The following is a 23,909-nucleotide window of genomic DNA, read 5'->3' on the forward strand; positions in this document are numbered from 1 at the left end:
TGGCACTGACATGCTTCAAAAGCAACGACAATATTCGTAAGTCATAAAATGTGTGTGTGCTCCCTTGACTACTACTACTTCATTTCCTCTTAGCATTGTTTGGTGTTTATTTTTGGGTTGGGGTAATTGAAGAATTACTAATAGGTGCTTGTACTGCCTGGATAGTGCAAGTGTTACTGTAGTCACAGACTAGTTACCGGTTTTGTGTCAGCCTAAAAAAAGTCCTACTTGCAGAATCAGAGTGTAAAGTAACGTGTGTCCTGCTTTACGGTCATGTCTGCAGCTGTTTGGATTCATGTAAATTTACTGAGTTGTGATGAGAAAATTTCAGCTTTGTGTGCCTATTTATGAGTCTGTGTGTGAGAAAGAGAAAGATGAAACATGCTAGCTTACTTTGCATGTCTCCACTGTTACCACCCACAATCATCAGTAACCCTCTCTGGAGTTTATCAGCATCTGTAGTGCTATCAGTTGATGAGGATTTAGGGATGGATGGGTGGGCTGGAGTGGGAGAGGCAGACATGAAATGAACAGTTAGCATGACAGAGAATGATTGAAAGATTGCAAAACAAAGTTTAGACAAACTTGCTAAAAAGGCACACGCCGACACACACCCATTCATACACACTGGGAGCAGAGAGAAGGTCACGAGAGGATTAATGGCTGTGCTCTGATAGATAAAGCAATCAAACAAACAAAGACTTTAGCACGCACACACAATAAGAGACGCACTTGAATAATCCAAACCACACATAGAGACATTAAGAGATTCAAAGTAAGGAAGAAACCCACAGAGAAGAAAGGCACAAAACATATTCTTCAAACATACGGTACATCCACTGTGGTCTATGCCTCTATTAGGCTTGAATTGAGTAGAGCGCTCCCTTCTCTGAGGCCTGCATCCACAGACACGGATTAAGTACTTCATAAAAGCATATTTTCAGTAGGGTATTAGAATTCATTGGAAATCTAAAGTCAATCGAGTGCAACAATTTGCAAACTTTTCCTCAAGAGACGCAAGCTTTGAGATTAGATCGGAGCCAGCACACATGTGATCTCTGTCTAGCTTTCATTCGATTTAATTCAGTTTATTTAGATAGCACCCTTTCACAAGACATCATCTCAAGTCACGTCACAAAAAAGTAAACTTAATCCAATCATACATGCATTCTAATTGACCCTAGTTATCAAACAGTTAAGTTCAGTTTATTACTCAAATTGTCTGTAAAAGATTACTATTTCAAATAATGGATGAAGAAAGTGGTTCATAGGAACCGGATGTGGAAAGTGTTGTTGAGGATAATGAGAGAAGGCAGTGGCCTCACACACCATCACTCACCATCACCAAGAATGTGGTCAGAACAACTTACCAGATTCTACCTGTGGACAGCAGAAGGTTCTTGTTCTGCTGTCCACTGTCATGCCCACTGTTTTGAGTGGGTTAAGCTACCGGTGATTCTAACAGTATTGTACTAATTTATTATAGTGGCACTAATGTTTCTTCAAAAAAAGTAGTTTTTTCTATTCAAAACGTTTTTCTGTTTTTCTACCATAATAGCTTTATATATGTACTGTTTGAAACCTGCACACACAGCACATATAAAGCTATATAAAGGAAACGGTTGACCTGTGTAATTGCAGAGGATACTGTACCAAATATTAACATTGATTTTCACAGGTGTTCAAATACTTATTTGCATCAGTAACACACTAACAAACATACATTGCGATTTCTGGATTTTTATATATTTTTTTTAGTTTGGCTCTCACAATGAACACGAACCTTAGATGAAAATTTCAGACCTCCCTTCCCCATGATTTCTAAGTGGGAGAACTTGCAAAGTCACAGGGTGTTCAAATACTTAATGCCAAATACTTATTTACCAAATTAAAATATATATTTAACATGGACAGCATTTTACCTTCATTAATAGTCAAGACAATTCTCTGTGGTTTATAACTTGTGCATTCATAATGTGCCTTATTGCTAAAATGAATGTTATGAAAAATATAGCATTTAAGTGTTTATGTCTTAATGAATGCCTGAAGACAAACTAGTAGGTGATTTGAATTAATAAACTGCGTAAACGTAGTATTGTACTGAGAGTGGACTCATAGGTCCAATGAGGGAAGATTAATTTTAGTTGTTAAAAACATAAAACTCAGCGAGGATTTAGAAAAAAAAGGTGAATATATCTGCTCATGCACACATTAGTTTAAGGATATGGTCATATTTTCACATTTGCAAATTACCTTTTGTCCTCTTTTGCTTGGAGTCCTAAATATTGAAAAAATATTCTTAGAAGACCATTACTTTAATATGTACACATTCATATTAATTTTTACATTTGAAACTCGTGTGTTGTTCGAAAGGCAAAAGGCATTAGTCTAATAAAATTATTGTTGTAGTTACTATAATAGTTTTTTATCTGTTTTGTCTTTGTATTTACCATCTACTTGTGTTTCTCTAGTCTGACCAGAGTGGTGGAAATCCAGGGAGAGGACAATCCTCTGGGTATTCACGTTGTTCCCTACTGCTCTTCACTCAGCGGACGGTGAGTTTTGTGTACATTCATCCACACTGTTTCGAACTGAAAAGCACACATCCCCATAAGATCTAATTCTGGCTATACCATGAAACACAAAATAGCTTTTGGAAGTACATAAACAGTGCAGACACAGTGGAAACTACTAAGTAAAGGAAAACAAAACAAAAAAATTACTGTGTGCAGTTTATTTTTTATTTTTTTGAAACTTCATAAAGGAAAACATGATGGTTTTAAATGATTGTTCTCATGACTCATGTACCCTGTCGCTGTCCGTCTTATAATCTTCATTCTTAACACATTCTTGTTTGTTCCTTCCGTTCCTCATCACCTCATTCCAGTTCCTTTTGTCATTTTTCAATCACTTTTCTTGTACCCTAATTTTTTTATTCTTGTGTAGTTGAACTATATTTATAGATTAGCATCACTTCCTCTTTGAAGATATCTTTGTTTATTATTATTTTCTTTTTACCACTTTACTTTTGCTCAGATAATGTTTGCAATATCCCTTGCTTCACACATGCGTTTTGGAAGGTGTTCTTGATTGCCTGCTCACCTGCTACTGTCTTTGTTCCTGGTTAAGCTTAGTGTTTGTGTTTTTTCAGTACTGAAAACGCAATTTTCAGTGTTGCTGCTATGCAGTTTGGAACAGTCTATTCAGTTTATTCTATTTTTTCTTTCATTTTCTGTTTTGTCCTTCTATCTATCCTTTCTTGCTTCTCTCATTCTTTGTGACTTTTATTATGTTTCTTTTTGTCAAAATCTAACTGTGTGTAAATATTACCCATACATTTCTGGTAAACTTTAGAGTTTTACATTTTAAATGACCATAAAGAGCTCAGAACTCTTCTGGGATTTTTTGTTGAAAAATGTGTAGGAGCCCTGACCATAACATTTCCTATTGATTGTCTTAGTGAAACACTTTTGGAGTTCTTATCTTTTCGTTTTCTATCAAATCTTTATTAGTGCTATGCTTTAAAGACAATTTTGAGCTTTTTCATATTTATGTATTTCTTGCTGGCACAGGTCTCTTGGTCTGTACATCCGTGGCGTGGAGGAAGAGAGCCGCTCAAGAAAGGAGGGCTTGTTTCAGGAGGATGAGTGCATTGTGAAAATCAACAACACTGACCTCATGGACAAGACATTTAGCCAGTGGGTGCAGCTGTTTATCTCTGTTTTTCCTCAGAGGTTAACATTTTGTTTGGTTTAAAAACTTTGCATATTTTTATTTTTCTAAGAAAGCAGCACAGATGCCTAACATAAATGCCGGAAACTGAAACTTTCTTCGTTTATATAAGGAGAATTGTCAGGAGTGCAAATTTTGTTCACATTACGTCACAGTTAGTCAGTTCCTTTTGTTATTAATAAATTGAGCAATACAAATTTAGGATTCACAGATATTAAGGAGCTCTAGTTCAATAAATAAATGTGCATCTTAATAAATTACTCATATGGTAACTTATTTCAGTCATTCAATAACTAAAAGTAACACTCCATAAGTAGAGACTCATTCCACATGGTCTTATATGTCAGGCAAGATTTATGTTAGACTAATAAAATAGGATTTTGAATGTAGTTTGTCTGCCTGAGAAACATAAAAATATATCAAACAGATGAAAAACAAGCATTTTGTGTTGTTTAAGATTTACCTGCACTGTATCTAAACTGTATTTGCACTTAAAAACATAGAGCACTGCTACTTTTGTTCAGACTTGCCAGGTGATATTTCAGCTGTAGCAATGTGCAGCAAAGTTTTGTGTAAATGCACACAGGGCCGTTGTCCATGCCAGATTATTATTGAGGCTGCCTGATTAGAATATCGGTTTCACACAAATGTGGCTGCACGCCTTGTTCAATCAGACATAATAGTGATATCATCTGAGCACAATGGTCTCCATACTCATAACAAAACACACAGCTTTCATATCTAATTTCATTCTACTGTCAATACAATCTAAATCACTGCAAAAGTAATTGTTAATAATAAATGCTTGTGCAGAGTGAGTATTGTGTTCTTCTCATGGACTGAGAAGAGAGTACCACAAATTAGTCACATGGCTACAGTTCAACTTCTAGTGTTTCGTTGATGATGTTGTTCACAACCTTACAAATATGGCTTCTGCGTTTGCAAGAAAAACAGGATAATGTTCCATGATTTGAGACAAACATGTTTGACCTTAGAACTAAGATATTTCCTGAAATTAGCATGAACAAAAAATATTAGAAATTTACTAAGATTATAAAGCGTTACAAAATATTCTCATTCTCACCTCCTAATTTTAACACTTAAATCTTAGAGACCTTATGGAGTTTATATTTGTTGACTTATTTATTTATTTACAAATTTTTAACTTTATAATGTCAGAGAATATCCTGACAGTAATGTAGTTTATGCATTTAATTATAGGAAATTAACTTTGTTTCTTGCACATTTATACAGTTTTGAAATCAGAAAATATAATTTTTTTTTCTTGTAAATAGAAAATTATTACTAGTTTTTGGGAAGGTGTTAGCTCCTTTGTGGCAAATTATTCTTTGCTTTAGAATAATACTCCGTCACAGGGTAACGTTGAAATTGATACACTGGATTGATTGTCTTTAATGATGTCTCAACACAGATTATATTTACAAGGCAAAGTATTGCCTTAAGACACATTTGACTTCCATGATGCTAAAATGACTGTACTCTCAATGTAAATATACATAATGACATAGTAGTTTACATTAGATTAATTGTCAATTGTTCATAGTTTCACTTTTTCACTTTTTTCCATCAAATTCATGGAGGAATTTTTCATTTCTAACTTTTAAACAAAGTCAACTCTAATCATCATAAACTACTCGGAAAACAACAGGAGTGTAATCAAATGAAATTTTAATTAACTGGATTTACTCCATTGCTTATCTGAGGTGAATGATGCTGATTACCAATTGCTCCTGACACCGTAGTGCCTGTAACTTGCTTAGCATGATCTGATCTAAATTAATTCCCTGCAAAATGCTCTTTTTCATTCTTTATGAGTTTCTAATGGCTGTGTGTCCAGGTGTTGTGGCTCTATGCTCCCTGAACTGTCTGGTTTTGAGCTCAGAGAAGGTGATAAAAAAGAAAAACGCTGCAAATAGCCATTACTAATTCAACTGGAGGAAAAAGAAAACTTTTACACACATAATAATGATGTTTCAGTGGAATTGCAAGGGATCAGTGTCTAAAACTATCATTCCCTTTGATATTCTATTTTGTAGTTGTTGGAAATCGAACTTCTTAAAGTTTTAAGTACCAAGGATCTGGAATATACTTTAAATTAATCATGTGTAATCAGATTTATTAACTGTATCTCTATTTTTCTCCTAATTCAGTAATACCCTCCCACAGTATAATTAATTTTCTTGTCTGAAACTGATCAGTTGGATGTTATTATGAATGATGAAATTATCACTGCATCTGCTAACTGCCTTTGCTTTCTTTAAAAAGGAAAACAAACAAAAAAAATTCATTCACCAAGCTAAACAATTTTTTTGCTTTCTCTTTTTCCTCTTTTTCTTTGTAGATCTCAGGACATTTTTCGTCAGGCGATGCGGTCCCCACTTGTTCGTTTGGAAGTTTTGTCCTCATCAAACAGAGAGCGATATGAGAAAAGTCTGATCAGTCAGCTGTGTGTCAACAGTAAGGCTCCAAACAGCAGCCCTCGTGTCACCAAGGCCAAAGATCCACCGCCACCAGTCAAAGCCAAACCTGTGTTTAAGCCTCCTGAAAATTCAACTCCACGTCTTGTAGAAGAAACTCCTATTCCTGAAGCGGTTAGTGTAAGTTGTGCTTCAGTTGTACTAAAAACACTCAAATATGCTGTAAACATGCCTCAACAACATTAAATGGATATGACAATTTAGTTGAAAAATCCAGTAATTTACAATAGTTCACCTACCAACAACCAGACAGCACAGATATCAATCAACATGCATTCATGCCAAGATAAAGCACTATTTCCACCCACCATCATTTAATGTTCATGATCTAAGTTTTAGTTCTCTGTATGCTCTGTATTTATTACTATACTTTATTTGTTTTTCATTCTTTTCCTGTGGCTTTAAAAAGCAATAAATTCCACTTTATTTTTACCTTATGTCCATCTTCTTCCTAGAGCTCAAAAGCTCATAAAACCAGAACACATGTAACCATGTCATCAACGTCACTATGGTTACTTGGCTGACATTTGAAAAACAACTGGCTTAGAGGGAACAGTTTCTTAGCAACAGCTTATTATCTTAGTTTATTAAAAATAAGTTTTGTTGGTCATGCAGGAACTCTGTACAGTTCTATGAACAGTTTGAGGAGCTACATATTTTCATTTTCTTTATTTTAACAATCGTATTTGATATATTTATTCAATTATTTTGTTGTAAACTGTCTGGAAGTTTATTCTGTTTCCAGTAAGGGAGGAGAACAGGCAGAATCATTTCATTCCATTCATTTATTTAGTTTTTGCAGGTTCTATATTTAAAGTCTGTCCACAGCAGAAATATCTCCTATTAAATCATACTGATTTTTAAAATTTATGCTCTTAAAATGAAAAGAGAAATTTAAGTTAAATGTTGGATGTTTTACCCTTAGAAGATGTTTATAATGCAGAACATCCAGGGTGTTGTGTGCTGATAAACCAAAATGGCTTCATTGGCACTTCTGGTTCCAGGCAGACCTACATCTCATAATTAAAGGAGAGTTTGTGAAGAATAGTTTCTAACTCTGGGTGTTCGCACATCCTTCAAAAGGCTTAAAAAGTCTTAAATTTGTGTATCTGTAGAATCATGGTCTTAAAATGTTTTAAATTTATTAGGAAATATGTAAGTTGACCTTATATATCACAAGCCCAAATTTAGTTGTGGCAGAACTATTTATTCTTGTATGTTCTATGTAGTTTCGTTTTCTCATGGGACTTTTGTGTCAGGCAAAAGTTTGAGCTGCATACAGATAACATCATCATCACGTTTTGTGGTTGAGGCTATCGCTAAGTAGCTACTAACAAGCCCTTGCTATCTAGCTAGCTAGCTTTTTTGCATTTATCATTGGTAAGTGTAAGTTATTGCCAGTTGGCTGGACAACATTGGCCTTTTACAACTCGACTACTGTATAAAAAAATGCAATATTGTTTTGTACATTTTGGTCATGATACAGATTTAAAATTTTATTCATAATGGTCTTAAAAAGGGCTTAAAGAAACCTTGTAACTTAGCTATTTTTTAATACATTTCTTAAATTACAGGGTTACTGTTATATGTATTTTGTTTGAAGCTGTCCTAAAAGCTGCATGTTCTTAATGTAGAGTGCAAAGGAGAGAGGTGATAGCCCTCTCCACAGGAAAAGTCCTGCACTTTCCAGCTTGGTGTCCAGTAAAAGAGGAGGGCGAAGGCTGCGGATCGACTTAAAGAAAGGTTGGAAACATCTTTGTTTGTTTTTTGAATATGTACAAAACATTACAGCATGAATCATATTGTTAAAACATTTATTTTACATATTCAAGGGAGTGGGTGAAAGTACACTTATCTAAATTCACTGCGTTAAGATCCTGCAGTGAGATTAAATTATTGTAGGCCGTTTTCAGTTAAGCATTCAGCATTTAATGTTGCTCCTTGGTTTGTGGGATTTGCCCTTTTCATTTTAGTTAAATTTATTTAAACTGTAAATCTTTAATTTGTTACTTGGCGTGGTGTTTGCCTTACCAGTTCATATGGATTTGTTCCTGTTTCTGTAAACCTATCAGGCAAAGTCGCTTTCCTCTCTCCATCTTCCACATTCCTTCTCTTCAGGGTCTATTAAGTCTTTATTGATCTGTTCATTTCTGCTGATATGAATTCATAGCGGCCCAAACTGCTGACTTGGCTCTGCTAAAGAGACCAGACTTAATGAGGTCTATAAACTACACAGACAGTCCCTGTGTCTGTGTGCAATGTTTTTTCTGTTCTCACAGCCATGTGTGTGAGACCTGTCATACACATTTACATGTGCACATATTTTCTCTGATTAAGCTTTTTGTCTTTATCTTCTTCTTTTCCAGAACATTGGCTCTATGTTTCCAATGTGTTTCATTGATTTCACTTGGACTCTTGTCTTCGTCTCATCCTTTTTGACCTTTACCTGAACCCACTTTTTTCTTTCATCCAGCTCCTTCCTTTTCTCCGTCTATCTGTTCATCTATTTATACTTCCTTCCTGGCTTCCTCCTTCTTTCCTTCTAGTTTTTTCTTCCTGTTGTCCTTTCTGACCTTCTCCTGAACCCCCTTTATGCTTGTAGATATGTTGCTGCACCTGTATCTAAAGGATTTAAAGCAACATACTCGATCTTCCAATACTTAAAGTTAACACACACATAGTACATTATATGGAGTCAGGAGCTGAGTCAACAACACTGCACCTAAGCTCTCTGAATAAAGTGCCTGGGTGTGGGACATTGAATTCAGATTTTCACCTTAAAATCCTCTTGAAATATATTCAGACCTTTGGAGAAAAGCTCAGATTTCTGCATCTCTCTGTGGATGTGACTGTAGGTTCAGAAGGCCTTGGCTTTACTGTGGTAACCAGGGATTCCTCAATACACGGCCCGGGTCCTATTCTAGTCAAAAACATTTTGCCACGAGGAGCTGCTGTCAAAGATGGACGGCTTCAGTCTGGAGACCGCATACTGGAGGTATAGCGAAGCTTACCCAAATAGCTTTTGGTATACCTCAGCAAATCCGCTGGAGACAAGTTTCTTATATGTGTGTGCATAGGTAAACGGTGTGGATATCACCGGGGTGGGCCAAGAGGAGCTGGTGTGTATGCTCCGCAGCACTCGTCAGGGAGAGACTGTGTCCCTGGTGGTTTTACGGCAGGATGAGATGTTCTTGCCCAGAGAAACGGTAAGAACCAGTCCCAGTTTTAAAATGGCAGCAAGTAGAACAAGATTTTCTGTTGGCTTGAAGAATCACCAGTCAATTAAAAGGTTCTAGTGTCTTATTCATTCCAGTAATTTTGTTTCATTTTAATTTTCAAAGAAATTTGTCTTGATCCTGTAGTAATGTACCACTGCTTTATCCCGCTATAGACAAATCTCTTTGTAGGGGTTAGAAAATTTCTTCAGATCTGATTTCTTTCTGCATATGTTTTCACACATTATGCTAAATTTTACCTCTGTTCTAATATTCTCAATAAACATCTTTTTTTCTCTCTGGTTTTATTTTCCTCACTTTTCTCCGACTTTTCTTGTCAGAAACAGTTCTTGCACTAACAAACAGCTTTTTTTACATATTGAATTTCACACACTTTGGTAAAAAAGATGTAGCCTTGTGTTCCTTTTATTTTAATTCACCAATTACAAAATTACATATCTATGCTAATGATAGTTTTCTCTCTATCTGTCTCTCCTTCATGATGGTATCATTATATTATGTGGGAAGCCAAATAATAAATCAAAAGTCCAAACGAAATACATAAAGGTTAAAATCTGATTAGTGTCATTGAGTTAAATAAATATTTGATTCCCTCCAGATGAGTCAGAATTCAGGCTCCAACAGATTGGCCATGTGGCATACTGATCAATCAGTCAATCAATTATTTCATCTTGTTATGAAAATAAAACACATATGTCCATAAAATCAATTTCTTCCCATTAAAAACCCCCTGCTATCACATGAACAACCAGAGACTTCAGATGATCCCAAGTTCAAGATTGGGTTTTTGAACAAGGCTGGAACGGACTCTGAAACCATGAGAAAGTAGTTCGGAGAGGTGACTGATATTTGTATAATTATTTGGAGAAATAAAATAAATATAAATTTACCATCAAGCACTCCCAGCTTCAGATCCACTCATCTGCAAGATTTTTCCTCATGGGAGTCTGCTAAAAATGAAGCATGTAAAGGCCTAGAGTCAGTGAACATCTGAATCAATCACTAAAGGTTTTGGAGAAAGTTCTGCAGTTAGATGACACTATAATTGAGGTCTTTTAACTCATCCTACCATGTTTACAAAGAAAGAATGTAGAGAAGTGAGATCTTCCACTGGTCACACATGGAAATGGAAACATTATGTTTTGAGGCTGTCTTCTGCTAAAGGTACTGGTTAAGAACAGTATACTAATGGGATGAATGGAACACCAGCATTGAGGGCTTACCGAGGAAGGCCAAATATGGTCACAGCTTGAAAGAAAAACTTCTTCTTTCAATCTGACCAGTGGGATTAATCTTCTAGCATATCAGGAACTCAAGATAACCTAGCAAGGCAACAATGGAGTGGCTAAAGAGGAAGCACATAAAGATTACTAGTCTCTAGATGTCAACCCCTCCAAAAAAACTTCTTCAATGGAGCTGAAGGTCTGAGTAGGGAAGTGTTTAGCAAGAAACCCCAAAATTTTAAAGAACTTTGGTATAAAGTCAAAATCCCAAATCACGTGTGCAGAACTTGAGTCTTTATAAAGAAACAGGGATTTGTGAAGTTGCTCATTAACCAATCTAAGAGCTACTACTAATAATACATATGGATATTTTTGTCTGACAGATTTACAAAACTACAACTAATCAAAAATGTAGAAGAAATATTTTTTCTATGATTGGCTGGCATATTTTAATGTCAGATTAAAAATCAATGAAAAGAAGTTTCCTCTTATTTCAGATTTGCAATTTGTTAGATGTTTTTCCAACTTGAAACTGGAAAATTCTGTTTCTGTCTTAAATGTGAACATCTTATTAAATCTTCAAAGAAATATAGAAAGCCAGTAAAACCTAACAATTTCAGTTTGCCTTTGTGGCATCACATGGTGACCTCAAAAAGCCTTAGTCTTATTATGGGATTGGGTGGAAATGTCTATCAAAGAAGGCTACACTTGGAAACTTGACTGTTTAAGGATGTGACCGTGTCATGACGTGTTTCCTGTGGGATCAGATTTTTATTTCACTCAATGACACTTGCTTATCTGGAGGTCTTTTTTGCTGTTGACAGTCTTTCTTCACTTTAAAGTAAAAGTGAAAACCATTTATTTCTTTATATTTCTAAATATGAAAAATAAACAAAAGATCAATTAATACTTCCTTCCCTGGATGTCTTTTTTTATGAAACTGTGTGATTTTACCATCACAAAAAAATGCTGATTATTGCCACAGATTTTCACAACTTTCATTTTTTTCTTCTACTTGCCCACACTTGCAGAATATGCTATTCAATAAAAAGTTATTTTATTTTTCTAAACTTCTTGGGGCAAATTTTGATTTGAAGAATTAAACTCGCCTCCTCTCTTTACCCATAACTCACGTCTTTGGTTTATGTTTCCTCTTCCTCAGTGTGTCTTATTCTGTTTTTATGTTGCTCTCTAAGCCTCTTCCCTTTGTGCCTCTTTCCGCTCCTGTTGAATGATGTTTCCTCAACGGCTGCCAGGCGACCAAACACAAACATGTACATGTGACTCTGAGCCCCATAGGAAACTCTGTGTCTGCAGACAGGATAAGCAGTGAAGTGTTAGTGTGCGAGCATGTGTTAACATTTAGAATAATTTGTTAATGTATCCAGGATTTGTGTGCATGTCTGAACTCTCGGATAGTTTGCTGCCTGTGAAAGCCAAGGATGCATTTTTTGGTTGTATACAAAAAATGTCAGATTTTTTTGTCAACTCTGATTCTTCATTTCAGTTCACCAAATACTATAAAACTAATTGGAAGGCAATGCTGGAGTGCTGCAAGCCTTAGCTGTTGTTTTTATATAACCCACCATGTCTTGTATTTACTCTTTGTTTATAGTAGACATATTTTCCAGAAATGTCAGTGTTGCCTTTCTCAGAAAACTTTACAGCTCACTCTGCCCATGGGTAAAACATTGTTCTAAGTTCCTGTTTTCTGTTTCTGAAGTTGTGTAAACCTATTTTCAAATTAAAAGTTCACAGATATGCTCATGTGCTGAAATATTAATTATTCGAGAAATTGTGAATTGCATAAGTTTGCTGTGGTTCCTGACATGAAAATTCAGTAGACACCACCTTTAAAAAGTCATAATAATGTTGACATAAGTAACAAGACAATAATAGCTTTTACACTTTTTAACCCGATAGTATAAAATGTATCTTAAAAACAAATCTGTTGGAAAAAATTAAAATAATGTAATGACCTGGTTGGATTTGGTTAATTTGTACAATCTTAAACAAATGCTTTTTGAAATGCGTTCACATCGACCGTCAGTCACAGAAAACCTGAGATAAAATCCACCTGCCCCAAGACAAACACATTTTTACACATGCACATTTTCTATTTTTCAGAAATACAAAATGGAAGATGTGGCAGAAATTAGTCAGAGATGCTGCCATAAGTCTGGTAATGATACCAGATTTACGTTCTGCATTTGATAACAAATTTATGTATTCTTTATTTGTCTGATCCAAAAAATATAATTGCAAGACAAAACCTTGTACAATGAAGCCAAACTGGAACATTTTAAAAACATAGATGTATTTGGCATTCAAAACAATACTTTATCAAAAGATGCCAGTCAATTTTGACCCAGAACTTTAAAGTACCGTACTATCTGTTAGAGAGCTGGAAATGAAGAGCAATTTCAGTCTCACCTGGCGAAAATTTGGCAGAAAATCCATAGGCTCACACGAAGAACTTTTCTCAAATTTGGATAATTTGGAAAACAGTGGGTGAAAGCTTGTAGGTCAGTATGTGGCAAGTTGAAAGGATGCTTCCGCAATATAAATACTGAAAGGTCTGCACAATTACACAAACAAAATTGTTTCTCAAAAAACTCAGAGGTTTTGCTTTTGGCTTGTACAGCCTGTATTTAAAAATTAAAATATCTTCTTGGGTACCTATAAATATAATTATTGAGCTATGTGTACATTTTAGTGCTGATAATTTAGGGGTTTTATCGAAGCTGCTTTAAAAAGCATAAGAGTCTTCATTAACATTTGTAACATTGCTGATTGATATAAACAGAATGCAAATACAAGCATTTTTAAAGCCTTTTCCTACAGACTTTAAACACGAATACACTCTTCTGCTTTCTTCGCATTTGTACCTGTTTGTTTGTGTTTATGCGGGAGGGAAGCAGAAGAAGAATGTCGCGGAAATGATGGAATGATCTTGTCTTTCTTCTCCACCCCCTCTTCCGTTGTCTCATTTTAGCCGACCATCTGGTGTTGTCTGCTAATGTCTATACTCGCTGTAGAACAAAGACATTACACCACCTCTACATGCACACAGGCTCTCACTCAGTTTGCCGATCTGTGACTTACAGCATATTCATACACAGTCCATGGTATAGCTTGTATACATCATGCTGTGCTGGCTCTCTGTGTGCAGGCTAAACACATCACAAACTCACACACTTACTCATTTATACAGTGTGAAACCTTTTTTTCTGCAGTGATTTTCTTTGCATATGAGCAGGGATATGCCTGCTGAGTTGGCTAGTGGTTTGGAACTAATGTTCGACACAAATATCCTCTTTTCTGCCTGCAGATAACTCAAACATGTTTTTTTTTCTCCCCCCTTATGTTTTGTTGTTCTTTCATATAAGTTTTATATTCCTACAGGTTCAATTCACATTAATGAACTTTCTGTGTGGTGTGGCAGGCAAAATTTCATCTGTCATCAATCAAACAAATAGAATGGCACCTAAAAATACATAAGATTCATAAAAAAAAAAAAAATAAAATAAAAAAAAAACCACCCCAAAAATGATAACAAATATTTGTTAATTTATTCTTTTTTATTCACCTTATGTTGTACACAGTGGCAGCACCTGATGAGTGTGTATGAGTTGTGTCCCCAAGCCATTTTACATGAATTCACATCATTGTACATGTGACCAATGAAACTTATATTGCATTCTTAGACATTTTGGAACGCTGGGCAGCACTGAACCAAAGATTAAGCCTTAATTTGTATAGAGGGTAAGGCCAGTGACGTTGTTGTCCATCATGTCCCATTTGTGACCTTAATCGCTCCATTACAGGGATTGCTTGGACTAAAATGTATTATCCTGTCATTTCCAACCTAAAGACTTAAAATCAAGCCACCAAACTTTCTATTATCCTAAAAATGGATCAAAGATCAGTGTAAAACGGGGCACATTTAAAGAAAACATATCTAGTTCATACTGTCTAGTGTCGATCCATCCAAAACTTAATTGTATAAACCAATCCACTGATATTTTGTTCTTTTACCAAGCAAAATTGATGTTTTCTGTATTTTGAATTTGGACATTACTAGTTTGATCCATTCTAGTAGATCTGTTTCAATTTTGAAATCTCCTGACATGATCCCAAAGACATAAGTATTATAAATTTATAATAGATAATATATATATATATATATATATATATATATATATATATATATATATATATATATAAATATATATATATATATATATATATATATATATATATATATATATATATATTTTTTTTTTTTTTTACAGGTCTGCTTCATTTTTTTAATTAGTTTGCAAAAATGTGTAAATTTGTTTTCTATGGGCTTTTTGTTAGTCATTTTTTGACCTCCTATTCTGCCAGTCTATTCTTCTCCTTGTCCCTCTTTTAACAAAAGGAGAAAAAAATATCCTTTTAGTGCCAGATGTTCCTCACACTCACATCGGCATGAAATCAGTAAACAGTTAGTAACTGGTGACAGAGCATGTTCTTAACAAAGCAACTGTATTGAACAGTTTCTTTACTCTGATTAAGCCTCATCCATCACTACCAGCAAGCCTGTGCATTGGTGTGCTTCTTCCCCTCAGTCTGTTGTTTCTTTGTGCGTGTGAGAGAGTGCATCGCACTGAGACTGTCACCAGTGTGACCTCACAGTCACTACAGTAGATCCCCCATCTGTTACACCACTCTGAGACCTGTTTATACACAGACACACATACACACACTTGGCAGCTTGGTGTCTCTGCTGGAGCTGCCATCATCCCAGTGGAGAGCAGTCAAGAAGGGTATCACATCTCTCTTCTGTGGTTTTCTGTCTCATCTCACGTCTTTCTGCTGTTTATCAAGGGCCTTTCAGCTCCTTCGTCCTCTTATCGTCCAACATCACTGTTGTGTCTTAAAGCGCTGACCACAGGAGAGACGCTAACGGTCACTAACGTCAGGTTCGACTGCACACCTCAGGGGATCAGCTTGGATATTTCACAATGCTGCTGTTATTCTTAGAGATAAAGACTTAGCTTTGCTGTAAGTTGTTCCTTGTAGACAACAAAACCAGAAAAATATACTTCAAACTTTCCTTCTTGCTTATATGAAACTGTGGCAGTAGTCAGACATTACGGAGCACCTTTCTGTCACAGCAAGGTGGGTTTCAGGTGTTGATTCACAAGACCCCTTCTTTCGTTGTTTCGTATGTACGGTCTGTACTTGTTCCTTATAGGGTTGCTATGCAGTCTTCCATTTCATGAAGTACAAAAACCTAATGATGCAAAGTAAATAAGGTTGAACAAAAATGTTCTTAAAACTCAGCATATGGGCTTCTTGCTCAAAATAATAAAATAAATCACTGGTCAGAGCTATGGTATTATGTATTTTCAAAACTTTTTTGCATTATGATTACTGTTCATAGGGTTAAGCTTGAAATGCAAAGAACTTAGAGAAGTCAAAACTAGATTGACTTGGCGCCATTGGTTCTCAAACATTTTAGGTACTGAACTACAGTTTTGATACTCAAATACTATGTGCAAAATCATTAGGCAAGTGAGCCCTTTGGCCATGTCATTTTTATATATATTTTCAAATTCTAAGTTACACATACTTCAATACCTATTCATCTTGAGCATATTAGGCACAGTATTTGTTTATGTAGGGAGGTTGTATCCTAAAGAAATCGGCATCCTATTCTTTGGACGAAATGGGCTAAAAAGAAAATCAATTTGACTTTGAAAAGTCTTTCAAAGGAAGACTGCACTTTTTAAATTTGAAAAATATGAAATAATGATAGCATTAAATGTTGTTGCATACAATCAACTGGGATGCAAGACATGTTGGGTGAAAGAAAGATCCAGAAGAATCAGGTATGAAACTACCAAGAAACCACTCCCCTGCAGAGCCATGCATGTTCCAGAACTGCAACTAGAAGACACTTCCTTCACACTGTGGTACCAGAAAACGTCAGTATTTCTCAAGAGGGCATGCTTTTTATTCGCGAAAATGTTCGATTACATGCGTCAAAGTAAGCCAGTAAAAACCTTGAAATACAATGAGATGAACCCTCTTCCTCACCTTGCCTGACCTCACCTTGTTAAAGGGAAATTTTAAAGTGAAGGAAAATAGTCAACCTCTTTGAATAGTGGCTAGCAGGCTGTGTTTGAAGACTGCATATCAGCCTTTTGGGTAACAATAAATGCTTAAATATTACAATTATAATTAGCCCTTTATATGACAGTTTTCATTCAAATTGCACACAAGCCTGTGGTTTTGAGATTGTTACAACTGCATTTGCTTGTGCTTTTTACAGCAGAATCCTTTGGCCTTTCTTGTTTTTCTCACAACTCTGCCCTACTGTGCTTGCACCATTTTGGAGTCCAACCTGACATTCTGCACAACCTTTAATGTTTTGTAGAATGCAGAAACTGGTCTTGCAACATCATGACACCATCTCCACTAACATCAGAAGCCTTTTATTTTTAACATGTAATTTTATTTTGTATTCCAGCCTCTGTAGGACTGCAGATACTTTGATACATTAAAACTATGTAACATTACTACTCTGGCCATTTTGAAAAACTATTGATGGGATTTCACTTTGTGAACTCGTCTCAAGTGGTCAGTGATTGGACAGTAATTTTCAGAAATGGGAAGCTGTTATGTTCTGCTTAGTCCAAGATTGGGTCAAAGAGCTAGCAAGTCCATGAAGGAAATTCAGACATCCCTCTTCCCAGAGACACTTCTTCTGGGAGATGGTGTTAAAAGGTCAGAAATAATATACACTCACCACACCTTTGAACACCTTTCTAGTACTGCTTCTGACCACCTTTTGCCCTCAGACTTTTCTCAGTTCAGTGTGGAATCAGAAACATTCCTCTCAGATTTTGGTCCATATTGATATGGTCCAAGTTGATTTTTTTTGCTTTATTATGGTGCCTGGACCTTTGGACATGAACTATAACAATGCAGCTTTTAACATTGACATTTTATTAAATACCAAGTTAAAACTATGTTTAAGTAGACCCCTTATGTTATCCTGACAACTCAAATTATAATCATTATTCTTCTTATTTCTCATGTCATCCAGTCTTTCTCTATGTCTCTCTCCATCTCACACTTCATTTCTCCTGTAGAGGTGATGTAGGTGAAGTAGTTGAGTGTTCTCACTCATTTTCACATAATGTGTCCTTCCATCATTCTCTACTGCACGTTTTCTGGCTCTGTTTAATAAAACTCACTCACCGACTGAGCTGTCTCTTTGATAGCGTGGCCTCCTGTAGATCTATCATTGTGGCAAACCCATTTAAATGTTAAACGACCTGCACGAGAAGGTTCATCTGTGCAAACGGCTTTTTCTGTCATTGGGTGGATTTGATAGAGTTAATGTAGCAAAGAATCAAACACCTTTTATAGCCACGAATGAAAACAGAAATACAGAGGCTCACTGCAGTTTGTGCTTTCATCATTACACAGAAAATGTGTTCCTATCACAGCTGTATAGCTGGAATAATAGAAATGTTTTATGAAAGTGTTGTGTGAGTTAAAGGTTTGTATGTTGTGCTTGTGTAATGTTCCATGAAAAACAAAGACTTGTTTAAGGTCAATGCTAAGTCAAGCCAAGTTGTTTTACTGCAGAGACTTCTGAGAAACAGACAGGTCTGAAGTATTTCCCACAAAATTACAGTAAAAAAATCAAGTTATTAAAGCTCAGTTACTGTATGCAAATAAATTTTTTATCATCCAAACATGTATTTGCAAGTGAAGGGAAACCATGTAAGCTTGTCTGAGTACCCCTGCTTAAGTTGAATTTGCTCTAACATTTATTATCTTTGAAGCCTAAGAGAACTTAAAATCATGAATAACAAAGGGTGGGAGTAAAACCAAATATAAGTGGCAGAAAACAAAGGGATGTTGTAAAAAAAGTTTCAAGCAGTGAGAGTGTTTTCACTGCAATTATAAGCAGAGCATGGTTAACATTTTCCACCGTTTTTTTTTTTTTTTTTTTTTCTCCAAGGTTGGGGAGCTTCCTATCAGGTCTGGACAGTCAGTTATTCTTCCAGCAGGGAAAACAGTTTTCTGCAGAGCTGAGGACTTTATGTCGGCTTAACGCTGTTAAACCTACAATCCCCACAGGCAAACAGCAGTGTTTAAACCTAACACTCCTGACCCACAAAAACGCACACTCTCATATACATACTGCATTCATCCATTTTTATTGACAGCTACATAAACAGATATTGACAGTTTGTGAGACTGACAAATCTACAGCTGCAGGAATTTAGATTAAATTAAAGAAAACATAAATACATTGCTATGTTCAGTATAACAAATATGTTGCAACTTTTGTATTCATGTTTGTTATTATCAAATTGTTTGATTTAAAAAAAAAAAACAATCTTAAATTAATTAATACTCCCTCTGTTGGTCAAACCAATTAGACCTCCCTCCGAATTGAATGTTGTGTTAAATATCGCACCTTGATATTAGTAAATATGTAAGAGCAAAGCAAAGGATAAAAGACAAGAGTTCATCAAGTTGTGCAAAGCTATAATACTTTAATGTAAAACTTATCATTTTAAAATCAAGAAGATCCACACCACAGGCTCAATCATTTAATATTTGTAAAGCAAAAATTAAGCCAAAATTTGTACAAAATATACTTAAGTACACTTTTCAAATTAATTGTTATGGGAAGATTTTCTTGTCCTACAACAGCCTATATGCTTTATTTTTAAACTCATGTGGACAAATGGATATTTATTATAGATATTTAATATTCTGAGAAACACATGTATTTCCAGCTATTAGTTTGTGACCTTAGCTCCAGCATTCTTAGTTATCCAGCGGGACTGCGAACTAGAACGCAATACCAGTTAGGAGGTCTAGGGGCCAAATAACATTTGGAAAATGACCATGTTAGCATGGATATAATTTCTTCCTCATTTGGTTATTAGTTTGCAAGGAGGGAAAAGATTCCACTGTCAAATGTCAACTGATTTACTTAAACACTCCGAAACACAAACAAGATGCAGACCCATTCATTAAATTACAATATTACTGAAAAGTAACACCATCCACAAATGAAGCACATTATATAGATTATTCAGACAGACTGATGTTTTAGGACCTTTGTTTCTTTTAATCATGGTAATTATCTACCAATGAAAACAACAGAATATTATATCAGATCAAAAAAAAAAATATATATATATATATATATACAAATGTGGGTTTAATGAAAAATATGTTTAATCCTTGCAAATTATTTTCTAATTTGTTGAATGAATCTCAACATGTCTGTGTTGCAATGTCTTAAAAGTAAAATATTGTTTTATGCAGAACTATACAGTGTATGATATCTCTTAAAGTGACATACACTTTGATTTGTTTTGAATTTTAAATTTAGTTTCCTTGGATCAGTTTTGTTGGACTGAGAGGTATATTAGAAAATATAGCAAACCACTTATTTCTAACATTTCACAAATATGTTTCAAATGAAATTATTAACTTTATCCAAGAACAAAGTATTATTGAAAACATATTCTATTCCATATGAGCTGAAACTATGACAGCTCTCCTGCTGAGCCATCACAGGCTTCAAACACACACTTTCATTTGGACACTCTCTTTGTTTACAGTATTTTTTCCTTTAACTGTGTCCCACACTCAGTGATTACTGCCATACAGATGCCCTAATGATATGGTGTTTTTCACCACCTTTTTGTTTTGTATGTTTTTATTTTTATTTTTTACCTCAACAATCCATCTATGGTTCTTTTCTTCTTTTTTTTTGTCAGGTTTACAATTGTTCTCTTTTATATTCTCCTCTGCTTTTGTCCTTCAGGCTCTCTGTGTTGGCTGTATTCTTCAATTACCTCTTGTAAAATGCAGAACTTTTATTGATATTGCTGAGCTGAAAGAGGGAGAAATTGGTGCATAAAAGCAGACAGTCCAAATGGCTTTTCTCTTCTTCTTTAGACTTGTTTTTCTTCAGACCATTTTTTAGTCACAGAGAAATTTAGCTGAAAAGCACCCTGTGCTTCTTTCTCGAAAATGGAAAAGCTTTTAGTTTAGCTTTTGGAGACTATTCACGTCCAATAAGATGAACTCTGTCACCCAGTTTTCAGCCATCTCCTCACATCATTAATGCATCTCACCTGATCTGCAGGATCTTTTTCTTCTTTTTTCCCCCTAGAAAGACGAGTTGTCTCGTTTGCGTGGCGTGGTTTTGGAGAACGGGAAGGAGCAGCTCATGTTTGAGGTGCCCCTCAATGACACTGGCTCGGCGGGACTTGGCGTCAGCCTGAAGGGAAACAAGTCCAGGGAGACGGGAGAGGATCTGGGAATTTTCATCAAATCCATCATTCATGGAGGAGCTGCATACAAGGTTACAATTAATCAAAAACACAATTTAAAGTCATTTATTATCTTTCAGTTTACGATTTCTTGCAACAGTGTAATTTGTTTAATTGTACACCGTTGAGATTTTCACATCCTGTCATATAACAATAACAAACCTCAACATATTTTTGGTATTTTGTGATCAACCAGCAAAAAGTAGTGCTAAGTGGGGAAGTGAAATTAAAGAGTACTTGCTTTTTAAAAATCTAGGTAAAATTGGGTGCAGAGTTACTATCCATTTTAATAAATGTTAACCAGAGTTCACTTGTAGCCGTGCAAAAAACCTTAGAGGAACAGCAAAATGAAAGACAAGGAGAACAGCGGATGGGTTAGGGGAACAGCTGTGGAGAAATTTAAAAGCAGGGTTAGGTTATAAAACAACGTCCCAAGCTTTGAACACAAATACTCCAGATTTGTCAATCCATCATTTGAAAATAAAAACAGTATAACACAGCAGCAAACCTTCAAAGACATGGCCGTCCAACTAAACTACAAGTAGCTACCACTTAGAGTAGAGAGTCTGTTAACAGGATGATGATTGGTCTTTGTGTGTGAATGACAAATTCCTGAAAGAAAGCCATACTCTCCTATTTGAGGTTCAGTATTTGTAATTTTTTCTGAGAAACATGGCTTCAGATTATTCACAGACAACCCACCTATTCACAAATTGTTTTGCAGAGCATATCTGAAATACTGTAAGAAAAAAAAAAATCAACTTGGAAGCTGAAATACGTAAACTCAATGGTACTTGAGACACTATTGGTTGGCGATTAGTAAGCTATTCAGGTGCACCATATTTCTTGGCACTGATTGGCTGAACCCCCTAACAGTAGAGATAAGAAAGATATGACCATTTGTCCCAAAGCGATTTCCACTGTACATATTAAAGTATACTTAATATGCAGTCATCTGCATATTAAAGCAGGTGGCTGTGGTACCTAACCCTATTACTGGTGGTCCACTGTAGTCTTAGGGAGAAAAATGTGCTCGGGTTAGATAACAATATATCAGAACCTTTTTGCCTGTTTGGAAAAGTCTGTGGTGCAAAACTAACAGCCTCATCACATAATCCCTACAGAAAACCGTGGTGTTCAGATCAAGTTGTGTTCAGCAGGAGTAAAGAAATTGGTCAACCCCAAAGAGAAGATGGACGAAACTAAATTTAAATTCTGGTGGATCCTTGACGCTGGGACACAGGGTATCTTCCTGCTGGACAATAACTCTAAACATAAAGGCAGAGCTATAATAGGACGGTTATGTCAAAGCAAATTTTCTGAATATATCACAGTCAAAGTCAAGAGCCAAATTAAATTGTAAACCCATGATAACACTTCAAAGTTGCTCTTTTCCTAGAGTGACTAAACTTCAGCCCTTTTGCAAGCCGGTAGAGACGAGGTTGAAAGACCTGTCGCTATAATTATAAGTGCTTATAGAAAGTAGTGACTTGGTGAGATTGGTTACAAAGGAATTTGTATAAAAAAGTGAAAATTTGTATCATTTTCCTTCCTCTGCATGTTTATCAATAGCTTTATGTTGCTTTCTGAAATAAAATTCTGATTCAATTCACTTAAGTTTGTGGTTGCAGTGTAAAAAGATGTGAAAACTTTCGAGGTTAGATGCTTTACCTAAATACTTAACTAACTCAAACCGCATTACAGTGGTAAATGTGGTTTGTCTCTTACTGCCTCACTTGCATTCAGGCGCACTTTATGGCTTAAAGGATCAAAGCGTAACATCATGGAGATAAAAAGCAGAAAATAAACGTTTGACTACCAGATGGTCTTACTGGGTCACTTCAAATGTTTCTTCTTCCCTGTGACTTTCTGCTGCACCTCTGACCTTTTCCTCATCAGGAAGCAGGTGATGCTTCTTTACAGCTGAGACAAAAAGGCAAGCAAATTTATACACGTTAAGCTGCTCTGACTGCAGCTGTTTGTGCCACAGACTTTATAACTTAAATAGAAAGCATTGGGAATAATCTTTAAGAGACTTCCAGCAGTGGGAGTCACTGTGGTGGAGGCTGAGTTGTGTCATTTAGTCATGGGAGCGTGGGTGGGTGTGTGCATGAGAATACTGTGCCATGTGATCTGTTGGTGTTGATTTTTGGTTTTTTGGTCTTAGAGGTGTGGATTTTCTTGTTTTTTGATTATCGATATGTCTGAAATAAAATGTTGTACGTTTACAGGACGGGCGGCTGCATATCAATGACCAGCTCATCGCCGTAAATGGAGAGTCACTGCTGGGACGCTCCAACCATGCAGCCATGGAGACACTCCGACGATCGATGTCACAGGAAGGAAACGTTAGAGGGATGATTCAGTTGGTGGTGCTGAGGAATTTAAAGGTACTTTGGTACTTAGCTAACTTCAAGGCAAAAAACATTGGTTAAGATGGTTTATAATGTACTTTAAAAACAATTAGCCAAAAGTGATTGAAAAACAGGCCCCAAAAAAGACCTGTTTTTCCTTTTTTTCCCCATAACATGGGAAGACCATGGAAACTCCACAATAAAACTAGCCCAAGACAACAGTGATAGCAACTGCACCACCATGCAGGCATTGATTAGAAAGACAAGGCAATGTGGCAAAAGGGAAGTTTTCAAGCAGGATTTAAAAGACTGTACTGTCTCTGCAGAACAGATTTCAAGGGGCAGGTTGTTCCTGAACAGACTACTGATGCTCTGTAGCTGACGGGTGTTATCCACACGAGCATGCTACTTTTTAACCAATCAAAAAGTGAGACGAGGGCTTTGTAGTTTCTATTACAATCTTTTTATATCTGAAAATCTTTTTTTTTTTTTTTTTTTT

The 23,909-nt window shown here is 35.8% G+C and overlaps 1 protein-coding gene across 6 annotated transcripts in view; it reads left to right on the plus strand.

The window, feature by feature from the left end:
- LOC122840311 (partitioning defective 3 homolog B-like) overlaps window positions 1–23,909 on the plus strand; it is a 218,629-nt gene that overhangs the window by 67,761 nt on the left and 126,959 nt on the right. For 4 of the 6 annotated variants that reach the window (XM_044132598.1, XM_044132601.1, XM_044132596.1 and 1 more), the window contains 8 exons: window positions 2,472–2,555; window positions 3,573–3,698; window positions 6,095–6,350; window positions 7,865–7,973; window positions 9,086–9,225; window positions 9,308–9,436; window positions 20,897–21,088; window positions 23,288–23,446. In XM_044132598.1, the coding sequence (XP_043988533.1) occupies window positions 2,472–2,555; window positions 3,573–3,698; window positions 6,095–6,350; window positions 7,865–7,973; window positions 9,086–9,225; window positions 9,308–9,436; window positions 20,897–21,088; window positions 23,288–23,446 (1,195 nt within the window). The remainder of the gene's footprint in view (window positions 1–2,471; window positions 2,556–3,572; window positions 3,699–6,094; window positions 6,351–7,864; window positions 7,974–9,085; window positions 9,226–9,307; window positions 9,437–20,896; window positions 21,089–23,287; window positions 23,447–23,909) is intronic. The other 2 variants (XM_044132600.1, XM_044132597.1) reach the window with 1 other exon arrangement.

Source organism: Gambusia affinis, linkage group LG11 (assembly GCF_019740435.1).
Source record: "Gambusia affinis linkage group LG11, SWU_Gaff_1.0, whole genome shotgun sequence".
NCBI classification, from domain to species: Eukaryota; Metazoa; Chordata; class Actinopteri; order Cyprinodontiformes; family Poeciliidae; genus Gambusia; species Gambusia affinis.